At 34.2% G+C, this 15,929-nt stretch overlaps 1 protein-coding gene and 2 non-coding genes across 3 annotated transcripts; 1 reads left to right on the top strand and 2 right to left on the bottom strand.

Annotated features, from left to right (window-relative positions):
• Positions 1–2,131: 2,131 nt before the first annotated feature.
• LOC133789683 (uncharacterized) lies at positions 2,132–4,035 on the bottom strand. Its single transcript, XM_062227460.1, has 4 exons — positions 2,780–4,035; positions 2,440–2,662; positions 2,235–2,364; positions 2,132–2,145 (listed from the first exon to the last, which is right to left on the bottom strand). Exons 1-4 carry the CDS (start codon positions 4,033–4,035, stop codon positions 2,132–2,134), a joined length of 1,623 nt encoding a protein of 540 aa, XP_062083444.1.
• LOC133793355 (small nucleolar RNA R71) lies at positions 3,395–3,501 on the top strand. The gene has a single exon (XR_009874801.1). It is a non-coding gene; the product is annotated as a small nucleolar RNA R71 (small nucleolar RNA).
• Positions 4,036–13,758: 9,723 nt separating the features above from the next.
• Positions 13,759–13,862, bottom strand: LOC133792819 (small nucleolar RNA R71). The gene has a single exon (XR_009874292.1). It is a non-coding gene; the product is annotated as a small nucleolar RNA R71 (small nucleolar RNA).
• Between the last annotated feature and the right edge of the window lie 2,067 nt (positions 13,863–15,929).

Raw genomic sequence — 15,929 nt, 5'->3', positions numbered from 1 at the left:
AACAAGTTCCGACTTATCCCCCAACTTGAGTCTTGATAAGTGATCCGCCACCAAATTCTCTGTACCCTTCTTATCCCGAACCTCCATATCAAACTCTTGTAAAAGAAGCACCCAACGAATAAGTCTGGGTTTAGCATCTTTCTTAGCAATAAGATGCCTGATTGCGGAATGATCAGTATACACAATAACTTTGTTCCCCATCAAATACGGCCTGAATTTGTCGAATGCATAGACAATGGCAAGAAGCTCCTTCTCAGTGGTGGCATAATTCAACTGAGCGCCATTTAGTGTTCTGCTGGCATAATAAATAGTCCGAAATACTTTGTCAACACGCTGCCCCAGAACCGCACCCACTGCAAAATCACTTGCGTCGCACATTAACTCAAATGGCTGGTCCCAATCCGGTGAAATTACTATAGGTGCCGACACCAACTTCTGCTTTAGTATCCTGAAAGCTTCAAGACACTTCTCATCAAACTCAAATGGCACCCCATTCATCAACAATGCCGAGAGTGGCTTAGAAATCCTGGAGAAGTCCTTTATAAATCTTCTGTAAAACCCCGCATGACCAAGGAAACTTTTCACTCCCTTAACTGAAACTGGAGGCGGCAAATTCTCAATAGTAGCAATCTTAGCCCTATCGACCTCAATACCATTCTTAGACACCTTATGCCCAAGTACTATGCCTTCATTTACCATGAAATGGCATTTTTCCCAATTCAAGACTAGATTCGCCTCTTCACATCTTCTCAGCACAGCCTCCAAATTCATCAAACAATTATCAAAAGAAGACCCCATCACAGAGAAATCATCCATAAAGATCTCAATACTCCGTTCCACCATATCAGAGAAGATAGCCATCATACATCGTTGAAAAGTGGCAGGGGCATTGCACAGACCAAACGGCATACGACGGAATGCAAAAGTACCATATGGGCAGGTGAAGGTCGTCTTTTCTTGATCCTCAGGAGCAATGGCTATTTGATGGTACCCTGAATAGCCATCCAGAAAGCAGTAATACTGATGTCCAGCCAATCTATCTAACATCTGATCAAGGAAAGGCAGTGGAAAGTGATCTTTTCTGGTTGCTTTATTCAATTTACGATAATCTATACAAATCCTCCAACCAGTTACGGTACGTGTCGGGATAAGTTCGTTATTGTCGTTTTTCACCACTGTAATCCCTCCTTTCTTAGGGACTACCTGAACTGGACTCACCCAACTACTGTCTGAAATAGGATAGATCACCCCAGCATCTAACCACTTTAAGATCTCCTTCCTTACCACCTCTTTCATTGCTGGATTCAATCGACGTTGTGCTTCAATAGAGGGCTTACTGTCATCTTCCATCAAGATCTTGTGCATAACTGTGGATGGACTTATCCCCTGAATATCTGCCAACGTCCATCCAATTGCCAACTTATGGGTTCTCAACACCCTTAATAATTTTTCCATCTCCTCATTAGAAAGAGAAGAAGACACAATAACTGGTAAAGTCTCCTTCTCACCCAGGAAAGCATATCGAAGATGTGCTGGCAATGATTTCAATTCCAACTCTGGAGGTCTCTGAACTGATGGTAATGGTCTCTCAGGTCCTTGGCCCAAATCTTCATATTTTCGATTATAAATTGGCCCTTTAGAATTCAACCACTGTACACACTCTTGGACCTCACTGTCTGACTCAGCATCTATATCTCCAATTGTCAAGCTCTTCTGAAGTGAATCCTCTGTAAGATTAATTTCAGCCACCGCTTTCTCTACCAGGTCAACTCTGAAACAGTTGTCATTGACATTTGCAAACTTTAAGGCCTTAAACACGTTGAATACCACTTCTTCGCCCTGAACTCGCAGTGTCAGCTCACCTTTCTGAACATCAATCAGAGCCTGCCCAGTAGCTAAAAATGGCCTGCCCAGAATGATTGGTACATCCATATCCTCCTCCATATCCAGAACTATGAAATCTGCCGGAAAAATGAATTTATCCACCTTCACAAGAACATCTTCAATAATTCCCCGTGGATGTTTTACCGATCGATCTGCTAACTGTAGAGTGACGGTTGTCGGTCTTGCCTCCCCCAAACCAAGTCTTCGGAATACAGACAAAGGCATCAGATTTATACTCGCCCCCAAATCACACAAAGCATGCTTACATTCAAATTTCCCAATTGTACACGGTATAGTAAAGCTCCCCGGATCTCTCAACTTTTGGGGCAACTTCCTCTGCAATATCGCACTGCACTCTTCAGTGAGCGCCACCGTCTCATACTCCTCCATCTTTCTTTTCTTTGACAGAATCTCTTTCATAAATTTGACATAACTAGGCATCTGCTCTAATGCCTCAGCAAAGGGAATATTGATGTGCAGCTTTTTGAATACCTCTAAAAACTTAGAAAACTGTTTATCAAGTGTAGTTTTTCTAAGCCTCTGAGGATATGGAACTTGAACTGGCTGACTATCAACAACGGGAGGACACTTGTTTGAACCCTGGGGGTCTTCAGTAACCCCATTCGCTTTATTATCTGATTTCTCACCCAACTCTTCATTCCGAACCACTGACTTTTGTACACTGGGCTGCTCCACTTGCTTACCATTCCTCAACGAAATTGCTTGACAGTTCTCTTTAGGATTTACCACGGTATTACTAGGCAAATTCCCTTGCGGTCTGTTATTAAGCAAGTTGGCTAACTGACCCACTTGTGTCTCAAGGTTTCGAATAGAGGATCTGGTCTCAGTCATGAATTGAGTCTGAGTATTAGTGAGGGTCAGCAAGGCTGCTTGCAGTTCATTAGGCTTTTCTGGTGGATCTTGCGGTCTAGGCTGGTGTGACGATGAGGCTTGATTCATAGGCTGTTGCGGCATGTGCTGCTGGTATGGCCCTTGAAACTGTGACTGTTGGCCCTGATTGTTTCTCCATGAGAAATTTGGGTGATTTCTCCACCCAGGATTATAAGTATTGGAGAACGGATTCTGATAAGGCCTCTGAAAATTACCAACTGCCTGTACCTGAGCCTGATTAACTGGCATATTACCACACATGTTGGCCGCTGTACACTGTTCATATAAATGAGGCCCTCCACATATTTCACACCCTGATTGCATCTGTATAGCCTGGGCTTGAGCTGAGATCTTGTTTTGTTGCAACTGCTTTGTCAATGAAGCAACCTGAGCCGTTAAAGCAGTTATAGCATCTAATTCATGTACCCCGGCTACTTTTCTCTGTGAAGTGTCTCGTTCGGCAGGCCACTGATAGTTGTTCATAGCCATCTCCTCTAACAATTCATATGCCTCATCAGCCCCTTTACTCATGAAAGCACCACCTGCTGCTGCATCTATTATAGTGCGAGTAGTACCGCAAAGCCCATTGTAAAAATTGTGGACAAACATCCACTTCTCTATACCGTGATGAGGGCATTTTCTGAGCAGGTCTTTGAATCTTTCCCATGCATCGTACAATGACTCTCCCTCATTCTGATAGAAGTTATTGATTTCTCCCCTCAACTTCGCAGCTTTTGCAGGAGGAAAGAACTTTGAGAGAAACTTCTGAGCTAGTTCCTCCCATGTATTGATTGAGTTGGCCTGTAGAGAAATAAGCCAACTTTTTGCCCTGTCCCTTAGTGAAAAAGGGAACAATCTCAGCCTTATTGCATCATCGCTCACCCCATTAAACTTAAACGTTGCACATAGCTCAAGGAAATTCACTATGTGCAAGTTAGGATCCTCATTGGGGAGACCACCAAACTGAACAGAAGTCTGGACCATTTGTATCATCGCCGGCTTAATCTCAAAGTTATTGGCAGTAATAGTCGGCGGCCTAATGCACGAGTGCACTCCTGTGACAGCAGGGAGCACATAATCTCTTAATGCTCGCACATTTTGGTCCTGAGCGATATGATTCTGACCATCATTGTTGTTAACCCCGTCTCTTTGGTTGGCAGCCATTGATACTTCCAACCTCTTTTTTCTTCTGTTTTGTCTGCAGGATCTTTCGATTTCAGGATTAACAGGCACAAGATTTGCAGATCCTTCACGTCGCATAAAAAAGATTCACCTATTAAAACAGAATGCGACAACTTGGATTAGTTCAAATAATAAAAACAGCCAAATTAGAATAAAAATTAACTATTTTGATATTAATAGAATATCAATTCCCCGGCAACGGCGCCAAAAACTTGTTGCGAATTTTTACCACTGCGCAAGTATACGCAATCGAATAAACAAGTAATAGTAGTGGAAATAGATTATCGTTCCGTCAGGGAATTGATCTAATAATTACCAATAGCAAACTTTTATTTCTATTTGACTAATGAAATTTTAATGACAATTAACAATGATCAATAAACTAAGAAAGCACAATTTAATTAACGAAATTTAATATGAGCGAAAGATTAGAGTATTCTAATTTCATCAACCTTCAATTCTATTCAATCAATAATACAACTAATATATTTCTGTGATCTATGGTTATAGCAAGTTTACTAATGACAAATCTATTCTCTCTCAAGATATAAAATATTCAGTTTACCTGCGAATTTTCTACATGTCTGTGATAAATTCTACACATAAACCGCATTAAGAACAAAAACCTAATTGCTACACAAACCAATTTGATACTTTCATTCTAAATTGACATCTATGTCTATTGTCTAAAGCTATTCCAATTCTCACTTTTCAGATATTGAATTAAAACCAATAATCATGCAACAGATGGCCAATCAATTACAAGCATTAAACATAAGAACAATAGATAACCATAAATTCAAAGATTCATAGAAATTGCATTAAAGACGAATAGAATATCCAGTGACTACATTAAAATACTCTAAATAAGAGTTTAGTTCATAATATTAAACTTCATCATCCAATCTAAAATTCAAAAGCATAAAAATAAACACAAACGAAATAAACGCGGATTCTTCTCTGTTTCTTTTCCTTTGTCGTCAGAATGCTTCCTTTCTCTGTACCTCCCTATCTTCCTTTTATTCTTCTTACCAAAATCCCAAAAACCTACGAATTTCCATAATACTTTCCAAAAATACCCTCGTGCCGATATATCGCATAGATGAGGCGATATATCGCCTGGTGAATTTTCTCGATAAAAACGCGAGTTTCTGATGTCGTTTCTGCAAAGCCAAAATTTGGAATTCCTTCTTATGCCGATATATCGCCCAAGACAGGCGATATATCGCCTATACCATATTTCCAAAGATTAGCCAATTTTCGCTACTAAAACAAACAGTTAACCAAATTCTCGAACAAATCAGAATTATAACGACAAACTGCACAAGTTCACCAAACATGTTAAATAGAAACTTTCTCTTGAGAAAAACAACCAAATCAATCTGAAAATGTTATAAATAAACGTACATTTTGTACGCTTATCAGTAGCAAATAAATAATTTTAGCTACTAAAGTTTTTGGTAGCAAAAAACTTTTAGCGACGGAGAATCAGCTATGAACTAGCTACCAAAAATTTTTGGTAGCAAAACATGTATTAGCTACCAAAAAGACATTATTTGCTACCAAATATTTAGTAGCTAAAACAATGTTTTTTTGTAGTGTCAAGTGGCTCGAGATTGGCATGAGTGTGAGCTCGAGGTAAGGCGGCCTCGGTGGTACTTAACCTCTCCAAACTGATTTCGGAAAATAAGACAACTTGTACTTCGCTCAGAGACTTAGACGGACATGGTGCTGATTGCTGACCTCGAACGGCTTAATAGGTCACTTGAAGAGACAGTCTATGCATTCAAGAGATATTATTGTTGTAACTTCCCTATAATAAAGGGATATTTATTAGTCAGTTACACGCCCCCTGGTCTTCAGGGGACGTTTCCTTGTATATAGGAGTTACAGGCTTTAAAGCCATTAAATTTATTCATATACAGAATAACTTCCCTGAACGTGTGGGATAGTATTCCGAGACTTCCTCTATAAATAGAGAAGTCGTGTACCTTTGTAAAGGGAGGGAAATTTTGTGATCTGGGAAGAAACTCTAGCGAATTCATTCTTGAAGAATTTCCAGAAATTTCCTAAGTTCTAATAACAAAGACTCGTGGACTAGGCAGAGTTAACTGCTGAACCACGTAAAAAAATCCTTCTTGTTTTATTGTATTTTTTGGCCATAAATATTTACTGTTTACGTGCTCTACATTTCAAGTTGACGAAAAACAGCGTCAATAGATAAAAAATTGATACAATAAAAATCTAAAAGAATTAATGATAGTAAGATGGGTTGGAGGGTTAGGTGAAAATAGGGTTTCAGTTTAAGTTTTATTTGTTTTTTATTATAAAATCAATTTTGCTTATTTTATATTTTTAATTGAATAATATTTTATTTTATATTTTTTAAATTAAATAATTTACAAAACCGATGACATTTTAGTCATATTGAAAAAATATTTGACCAAAATCTGGTCAAATATACTACTTTGATCCATTTTGTAAAATACGAGGTCTGAAATACTATTTAATAAAATACATAGGTTGATCGAGTATTCAGACAAAATACAAAGCCAAACTAGTATTTTTTTTATTATAAAGATAACATAAGACGTGGTTATATTGCCTAATTATATAAATTGTTGATAACTCTACAAAATAGAGTTATTTTACAACTTTTTATGTGCTAATTGTTGCTTAATCCTTGAGTTTTTAATTGATTTATTAAGTTTTTAAGTAATTTTAAATTTATTAGTCTTATCATGATTTTTTATATTTTTGTGTGTTTTTATAGTTATTTTGTTATAGTTAATTATTTGAATTATTGTTGTTTAATTTGAGGAAAAAAATGTTGTATTATTGAGCTTAAATGTTAAATATAAATTAAGTTTTAATTAATATTTTCAAATAATTAATTTGATTTATTTTATAATTAAAAATATTTATTTTTTATTTAATTTATGTTTATTTTGTTAGGGATTCTTGTGTATTTTTGCTCTTGAAAAGCAAGAATAATGAAGAAAAAAAATGGTATTTCAAGGAAAAGAAAGTAAAAATGTGGCATTTTCCCCAAGCCCACAGCTGAATCCAGCCCAGCAGTCCAAATTTTCTCTTCAGCCATTTCCCTTGCCGCTAGTGCACCTTCTCAGCAGCTCCCCACGCCTACTGCCCAGCTGTCGCCACCTGTCCCAGCTATTTCTTCACCATTTGGCCATTTCCTCCAGCCAGCTGTCGACTCTTGCTCACCCAAATGCCACAACCGAGCTCCCCACACGCCCACCACTCAATCCAGCTGCTCATTTGGGCCCAAAACTCATCAGCACATCCGAATCACCCCAGGCCCAAGCCCAAATAGCCGCCTGCCACCAGCTGCCACAAGCTGCCCTTTTCCCCATTTTGAGCCCAACAATGTACATTTGTCCCCTTTGTCTAAAATGCCAACTTTTTACCCATTTTTCTACATATTTTTCACCACAACATCATCATTACACCCTATAATTTACCTCTACATACCATATTTATTTTATTTAATTAATCTAATCAATTTAAATTGATTATTTTATTAACCTCGCTTTGGCTATAAATATGGAGTTTCAAGACCATTTTAGGGGGCTTAATTTTTTGTTACCATCTTCTTTTCTCCCATTTTCTCTCTACCATTCTCTCTTCCATTTTGGGTTTTTCAAGAGCATTTTGCAAGTATGTATGTCATTTATTTTGTAATTTATACTCTAGTTATGTGCTTCTAATCTTTTTCATAAGATTATTAAGATCAAGATGAAGCAACTTGTAACTAGGTAATACTTATGTTGTATGTTGATTTCCCTTGTAATGCAACAAGTTTATGGATTTTTCTTCTTCATATATGTCTTTCATCTTTAATATCTCATATTTTGGATTGTTAGATAATATGCACTTTGTTCTTCATTTTGCAAAAACATAATATTCTTTGTGTAAGATGTGTCATTAAATTGTACATATCCATGCTTAGAACAAAAATATTATGTTTTGCCTTATAAATAATGTTCATTGATTTATTTGTTATTTCATTAGATTGATTTACACTAAATGCTTTGAAATTATAATTTTGAAAAGTGAAGAAAAATCTTATCTTTTTAGAAGTAATTTGTGCTTAAAATTATAAATCTATTTGGAAAATGATAGTTTGAATTATTTTAACTATCACTAAAACTTGGGAATCAATATACTAATAAATATTATTAAACTTACATTTTGTGGATTTTAGTATCTTAATAATCTTTTCTTTTAACACTTATTTTCAAATCATTATTGGTTTATTTTTATTCTCTTAAATAGCTTTATTTTTCAATCTTTTATTTTATGTTCATAACATTAAAACTCATCAATCTTTGGAGCTGGGTTAGAATTTATTACTTTTGATTTAAAATAGTTTTCTTTTTTATTTTAGACAACTCCTTTGGGCTCGATCTCGTGCTTACACGAACACTATATTCCATATACGATTCGTCCGCTTACGAGTATAAATATTTAAACATATCCGTTTTGGGTCCATCAAGTTTTTGGCGCCGTTGCCGGGGAGTTGCAAGAAAAAAGAAACGAAATTTATCTCAAGGTTAGTGAATTCTTCTACTAGTTATTTCAATTTTTTGCACTTAAGAAATCTGACATTTACCTACCAATTTCTTACCTACATATATATATTGGTAGGTAAAGTTACTTTTACCTACCAAAAATTTAATTGTCTGCACTATTGGTAGGTAAATATTGGTAATTATTAAAATTTTCTAGAATTATATTTTTTGTACCAATAATAATGGTAGGTAACGAGTTTTTCCTACGAATTTATTGGAGGGAAAATCTTCAGATTTTGGAGCTTATTTTTCCCACCAATTTTATTTAAAATTTTCTTTTTTTTTTAAGTTAAAATTAATGTTGATGTGGAGAACATTAACATTATAATACTCAATCTCTTTTCATAAAAACATAATCATATACATTTATATATAAAAAAAAAACACAAATATAATTATATAAAAATAAATATTATTTAATAAAAACATAAATAAATATTTTATAAACCTAAACCTAAAAACACTATCACTCAAAATCTCGAATCCCTCTTTCTCTTTAGCACTCGCCTCTCTTCTCTGCTATTCCCCATCGATGAACCAGGTTCATCCCAGCCGCCTCCCCATCGACGAACACTATCACTCCCAGTCGCCTCCCCATCGATGAACCCATCCGCCTCCCTATTCATCAGACCCAGTCACCTCCCTCTTTGTCGCACCCATTAACCATTGCTCTACGCCGCCTCGCTCTTCGTCAAATCCCTCTTGCTCTCTGTTGTCGCAGTTGTTGTAGTCTATGCAACAATACTTGCTATTGGTTTCGTCATCGTTCCTTGCCTTTACTTTGCTCGATGTAAGTCCATTGATTTTTTTCTTGTGATCTTCTCTGCTTCAGCCATTACCAATTTGTAAGTCCATTGATTTTATTTTTATTATGTTATCTGCCTCAAAATATTGTTGTATTTTACTATTGTTATTTTTTTTTCAGATGGTGTTGTTGCAAGAATAGGCTTACAACTGTTGGTAGCGGATTGATGAGGCTTGGTGGATTGAACAATTGGGTGGGTTGTTAGTTGAGGTATATTCATAATACTATTTATGAAAATCCCCTAAATCTGAATGATTAATGATGACTTGTAATTTTTGAGGCAATTTTTATGTGTTTGAGTATGTTTTGGTTCTGTTATTTGATCTGAGGCATATTTTTTCTATGTTTATGTACTGCCATATGTTTTGGATTTGAGATTTTTGAATTGTATTCTGATTCAGTGTTGCTCTTTAGTTGTAAGGTTTGGTTCTGTTCTGAGCAATGAATCTGTTTCAATGTCTATATATGAAGGGGTCTATTTTAGTAAGGATTTGATATAATATATTTTGTTTGGTACTTTGATTATGATATTTGTATTCAGATTTAGTGTTACTCTTTGATTTTAAGGTATGGTTCTGTTTTGAGCAATGAATATGTTTTAAATGGATCTCTTTTGAGAAAGGATTTGATTTAATTATTTTGTTTGGTACTTTGTTTATGATATTTGTATTCAAATTTATTGTGTGCAAGTGTTTGATCTGATGTAACAATTAGTTCGAGTGGTTCTGTTTACATCTTGCTATGTTGTTGGTTTTGGGCATTTTGCTTCTGACAATGGCATCACAACTTGGTACTGTTTTCTAGTGAAGCAATACTTCTTTCTCCTTAAATGTCTATTAGCTTGAATTTTTATATATGTGTGTCTATTAGCAATGCTTTATAGCTTGTGTCTTGGTTTATTTTAGATATGGTCTTTGATCTCTTTACGAGATTAAATTTTCAGTGCTTGATTATTTTTGGATATGATCTATCTTTTTTCAAAATATATTACCTTAATGTGTCATACTTTTTTAAGAACATATTACCTTCATAGTCAATGAAGTTTAAACAATATAATTAAAAGAGGACAACAAAAATTGAAACTAAGGAACATGTTTAAGGGACTTTAAATGATTTGTATTCAGATTAGGGACTCTGCTTTCTGGTTCGTATTTCTTCATTGTTGTCTTCATTTGGGCTTTGGATACTTCTTGTATTTATGAATTACAAGCTTGGTTGTGTTAAAATGAAAAGCTTTAAACGTCACAGTTTGTGGCTCTAGAATGTCTTGTATATCTTCATTTTTATCTTGTTTGAAAGCAATAGTTATTAATATTGATGAGTTTTTATTATCTGTGTAATATTGTCTACTGTGATGGTGAACATTTATCAGTTCTTTGCATTTTGTGTGATTTTGAAATTAAAAGTTTGGATTCAATGAATCAATGGGTGATATTTGTTAGTGAGAAATTAAATGTTTATTTTACTCTTATGTGGATTAATTGTTTCCTCATCCAAAGGGGGTTCAGTTAGTTTCTAATGAGAGTAACTCATTCATTACTGTCTTACTCTTTTCTCATTGTTGCTTATGATGTATTGTTTCTAATGAGAGTAGCACTATGGTTTTTTTTTAGTTTTTTCTATGGTTATTCAAATCTATTAAATGATTTATGTCAAATTATATTGTATGTTGTTGACTAATTGGCTTGAATGAAATATGAGATTTTGAGTATGGGTGAAAAATTGATTTTGGTGAGATTCTTTGATTGTAACATCATAATCTTTATGCTTGCTGAATTTGACATAATTCTGGATTTGTTTGAACTAACTTATATGCTTTCTATCTATATATGTAATTAAGAAACTTTATTTCTAATAAATATATGGCATATCCAAAGTCCAATGCCCCTTTTCAAATATGATTTAGATTTATAAAATTGGTATAGACTCAACAGCCCAATTTGGCTATGCTGATATATTAAGTACTTTAATGAGGTTTATGTGCTTTATTGGTTTGAGGTATTAAGTTGTGTTCTAGAGTTTTGTTTCATTGTCTGGATTATTGTTTCAAATGTTCGATGCATATTGCCTATTAAATGTAGTTTTGAATGCTGACTTTTTTTTTTTTTTTTCCGATTTGGATCATTATGCGACTTTGAATTTTTTTTTTTTTTTTTGCCTGTGATGTTGATAAATGATTTTATTCTATGTTGGTGATTATGGGACTTGATGTGCTCATATATTTGTTTTTTAATATATGCTGGTATATCAAGTGTCATAAATGCCCATAATAATAAGTCATATTTTCTGAAATCATTATGATGATTAAATTGGGAATAACTATTGTGTTGAGATTAATTATATTTTCCCATTGTTGCCAACCCGAACCCCACCTCCAACCATTGTCGTTGTCCACCTCACAAAGCCATCATCGACATTCACAAGTTCGAGAAAAAGGATGCTCTCGTGTAATAATCTCAAAGTGAAGAATAGACTTGTAATGGACTTGTTGATATTTTTTATGAAATGTAATTAGTTTAACACTCATCTTTAATAAGCAATGAATATTTTATAATATATGTTTATTTATTTTATTATTAATGTTAAATAATTTATTTGAGTTCGGTTCGGGAGTCACAAGATGATTGTATGGTTTTTTTCTAGTTTATTTCTAATATAGAACATTTATAAATAAATGTTATTATTTTTTACCTACACATAACCATTAAATTTGACCAAAATATAAATTGTGTAACAGACCAATAAAATCATGTTATGTGGGCTAATAAAATGACCCCACGTGGTCCAATAATATTGTGCCACGTAGACCAATAAAATGATGCCACGTGTATGCTAATATGGAAACCATGTCATCAGACACGTAGGATGACAAGTCATCAAACACGTCATCTGATGACTCATCAATTGATTTATAACTTAGTGGGGTCCACTGATTTTTTTACCTACCAGTATTAATAAGTGTAGGTAAAGACTATTTCCCCACTAACTTTTACCTACCAGTCTCTACCAATTCAATATTAGTAGGTAAACCATATTACACACCATTAGGCTAGTTTTACCTACACTTATAATTGGTAGGTAAAGACCCCATTTTCTTGTAATGTTAAAAAAAAACTAAAAAAATATATATCTATAAAAACTTTAAAAAAAAAAAAAAAGATAAAAAGAAAATTTGGGACGGTTCTACCACCCATAAAAAAAAAACTTACTTATATACATATATCTATCTTTTTAATTTTTTTTAGTCGATGGCACTTGTGCCTCCTAATTTTGTTATAATTTTGTTGTAATTTTTATTTCTTGTATATCTTTGTTAGTTGACGGTACTTGTGCCTCCTAACCTTTGTTATAATTTTCTTTATTTATCTTGTTGTAATTTTATTTTATTTTATTTCCGCAAGTTACTAGTTGATGGAAATTTTGCCTCCTAGCTAGTTGATGGCAATTTTGCCTCCTAGTCTTTTATCTTATGTTTTAGTTGATGGCATTTGTGCCTCCTAATTTTGTTATGGTTGATGGCATGTTATGCCTCCCTACTCTTGCTTAAATTTTAGTCTTATTTAATTTTGCCTTATTTTTCTTTACCTTTTATCATATTATTCTATAATTGTGAAAAAAACTTGAAAAAAAAAACCTAAATCTTGTCCTTTCACCATAAACATTTTTTTCTTAAAGGAAATTTGAAAAAAATTCTCAATCCGCCTCTACTAATTAACCTCGGGGTGTTGTTAGTAGTGCGCGAGTAAGTGGAATCAAATAGGCATGGGGACAAGTAAACCATAAGAATTATATTGTTGTGAAATCTCTAAAAATTATAAGTATGCTATGTGGTTGCGGTTTTAACTGATCTTCCACATCAGAAAATTGCTTGTTTGAGATTATCCTTGTTGCCTTGTTTGTGAAAATTGTATGCATCATTGGGAACGTAACTCTAAAAAGCGATTAGTAAAAAGAGATTTATCTTTGTTTGAAATTGAAAGTGTTAGTAAAAATTTGAGCAACATGGAACCTATTGCTAATCCTGTTGATGAAAATGTTGTGCCTGAAAAAACTTTGCTTGAATATTTTGCACCTATTTCATCTAATGCTCCTTCATGCTTTGTTTTTCCTACAACTTCTGCTACTCATTTTCAGCTTAAACCAGCAATCATTCAATTGTTTCCATATTTTTATGGGTTAGATAGAGAAGATTCTTACATGCATGTAAAAGATTTCTTAGAAATTTGCTCAACATTTAAATTTCAAAATTTTTCTGATGAGTCGGTCAAACTAAGATTGTTTCCTTTTTCATTAAAAGACAAATCAAAAGCTTGGTTAAATTCCCTTCCCACGGGGTCTATAACTACATGGGATCAACTTTATAATAAATTCTTGCTGAAATTTTTTCCTATGTCTAAAACTGATAGTCTAAGGAGAGAAATCTCCGAGTTTTTTCAAAAAGATAATGAAGAGTTTTATGAATGTTGGGAAAGATTTAAAGATTTATTATTAAAATGTCCTTGTTGAGTCTAGTTTTTGTCATGTTTAGATGGTGTTTTAAGTAGTCTTTTATCTCTTTTTTCTTTCATTTAGTGCGGGTTTATGTTGTGTTTGCTTGTCTTTGTGAATATCACGAAGAACTGAGTACTTGGAGGAAAATGTCAAAGAAAGGGAAGAAATAACCAAGTTTTATAACTTATTTCGAGAAAGGATGAATCTCAACATGATTTGGAGGTGTTGGTGAATTTTTGGGATAAAATCTTGAAGAATTGAGAAATTTCTTAAGAGCCGCGGCATGAGTAAAGTAGAGTCGCGGCTAGCTAGTGAAACAGAGCCATTGTTTTGAAGGAGAACTACGGGCTGCGGCATGGCTAAAGAGGGCCGCGGCATAGAAGGGCATCAACCCAGAAATCTTAGACACGGGCCGCGACATGGCTGAGTAGGGCCGTGGCATGAAAAGGACAAATCGCGAAGGAATTTAGACACGAGCCGCGGCATGGTGCATATAGAGCCGCGACCCGCCTCTTTAAAAACTGAATTTTAGGTTTTTATAAGGGGAAAAGAAAGAAGAAAAGGAACGTACGAATTTGGGGGTGAAGAAATTGCTTGAAGGCTGGAAGGCTTGGAGTATTCAATCTACATGTTTTTCTTCTACTTTCTGATGTTATCTTTAATTGTCTTTGTGATTAGCATTATGATTATGAACTAATTTTCTGTTTAGGATTTTTAATTGAATCACTTGAATCCCTATTATGAATTAATGCAATTTCAATTTTCTTCTTCTTCAATCTTCTTCAATCCCATATAACCTGTTCTTATTGATTGATTATCGATTGGCCATCTATAGTCATTATATATATGTTTTTAAATCAAAATCTGAGAAGTGAGATTTGAATTTGTTGTGGTTATATTGGACATAATTTTAATTTGGAACGAAAGTATCCATATTAATTGTGTAACTGTTTATTAAGTTGTCGAGATTAATGCTACCTTTGTGGTTCAATTTACCATAGAAATATAGGAAATTGTCACCTAGGTTGATTTTATAATTCATAGTATGATTATAGGCTGCTTTATCAACTTGTTAATTGAATTAGGCAGAAAGAAGAAGAATTTAGTATTTTGCATTAGGAAATGATAGGGAGGATAGTTGATGAGATTAAATATCCTAATTATTTCTTCAGTGTTTAAATCCAAGGTTTTTCTATTAGTTGTTATTTTATTTAATTTTTAATTATTGTTTCTGAATATTATAGTTTCTTTTGCTGTGTCTATAAGAATCAAGAATTCTAATTGATCAAATAGAAAGAGAAATTAACTGACTGGTAATTGAGAATTTAGTCCTTGAGGACGATACTTGGTTTTTACCATATTATTACAAATTGTGACTGTGTGCACTTGCATAGCATATAAATCCGCAACAGTCCTCATCATGGTTTTGAAAAATGGAGACTTGTAAAATATTTTTATGATGGTTTGACTCCTTCTAATCGTCAAATGATTCAATCTATGCATACTGGAAATTTTTTAAAATTTCAAGGACAAGAGGCGTGGGACGCCCTTGAAGATATATTTGTCAATTCACAACAATGGAATTATTTTAATCCTAGGTCTAGGTCAACTAATTCACCAAAAAGAGGAGGAAGGTATGAAGTAAAAGAAGAATTAGACTTAAGAACATCCTTAGACAAATTAGCGAGAAAAGTAGAAACTTTAGCCATAAGCCTAACTGTAAACTCTCCAATACAACCAAGAAAAGATGTTTGTCTTATATGTTCTAGTCCTTGCCATAATGCCCAATCATGTCCTTCCTACCAAGAAGCCTTTTCTGAGGAGGCCAATGCACTTCATGCTTATGGGAAACCAAATGATAGCCCATTTTCATCCACCTACAATCCAAATTGGAGAAACCATCCGAACTTTTCATGGAGACAAAACCAACCCCAAATGAATCAAGGGCACCAATACAACACACAAAACCAAGCTCATGCCTCACAAAATCAACCATATCCTCAACAAAGAAAACCTTCCTTAGAAGATACTTTACAACAATTTATGCAATCCACTCAACAAATCCTACAAAATCAATCTCAATC

Source organism: Humulus lupulus, chromosome 7 (genome assembly GCF_963169125.1).
Source record: "Humulus lupulus chromosome 7, drHumLupu1.1, whole genome shotgun sequence".
Classification (NCBI taxonomy): domain Eukaryota; kingdom Viridiplantae; phylum Streptophyta; class Magnoliopsida; order Rosales; family Cannabaceae; genus Humulus; species Humulus lupulus.
The sequence above is the reverse complement of the archived record's forward strand: the minus strand, read 5'-3'. Positions and strand labels throughout refer to the sequence as shown.

Coding starts and splice junctions, on each gene's coding strand:
- LOC133789683 (XM_062227460.1), bottom strand. CDS start 4,035: ATGCGACGTGAAGGATCTGCAAATCTTGTGCCTGTTAATCCTGAAATC. Junction 2,663..2,779: donor CCAGAAAAGCCTAATGAACT/GCAAGCAGCCTT, acceptor GCTTAATAACAG/ACCGCAAGGGAATTTGCCTA. Junction 2,365..2,439: donor TTGATAGTCAGCCAGTTCAA/GTTCCATATCCT, acceptor GTATTCAAAAAG/CTGCACATCAATATTCCCTT.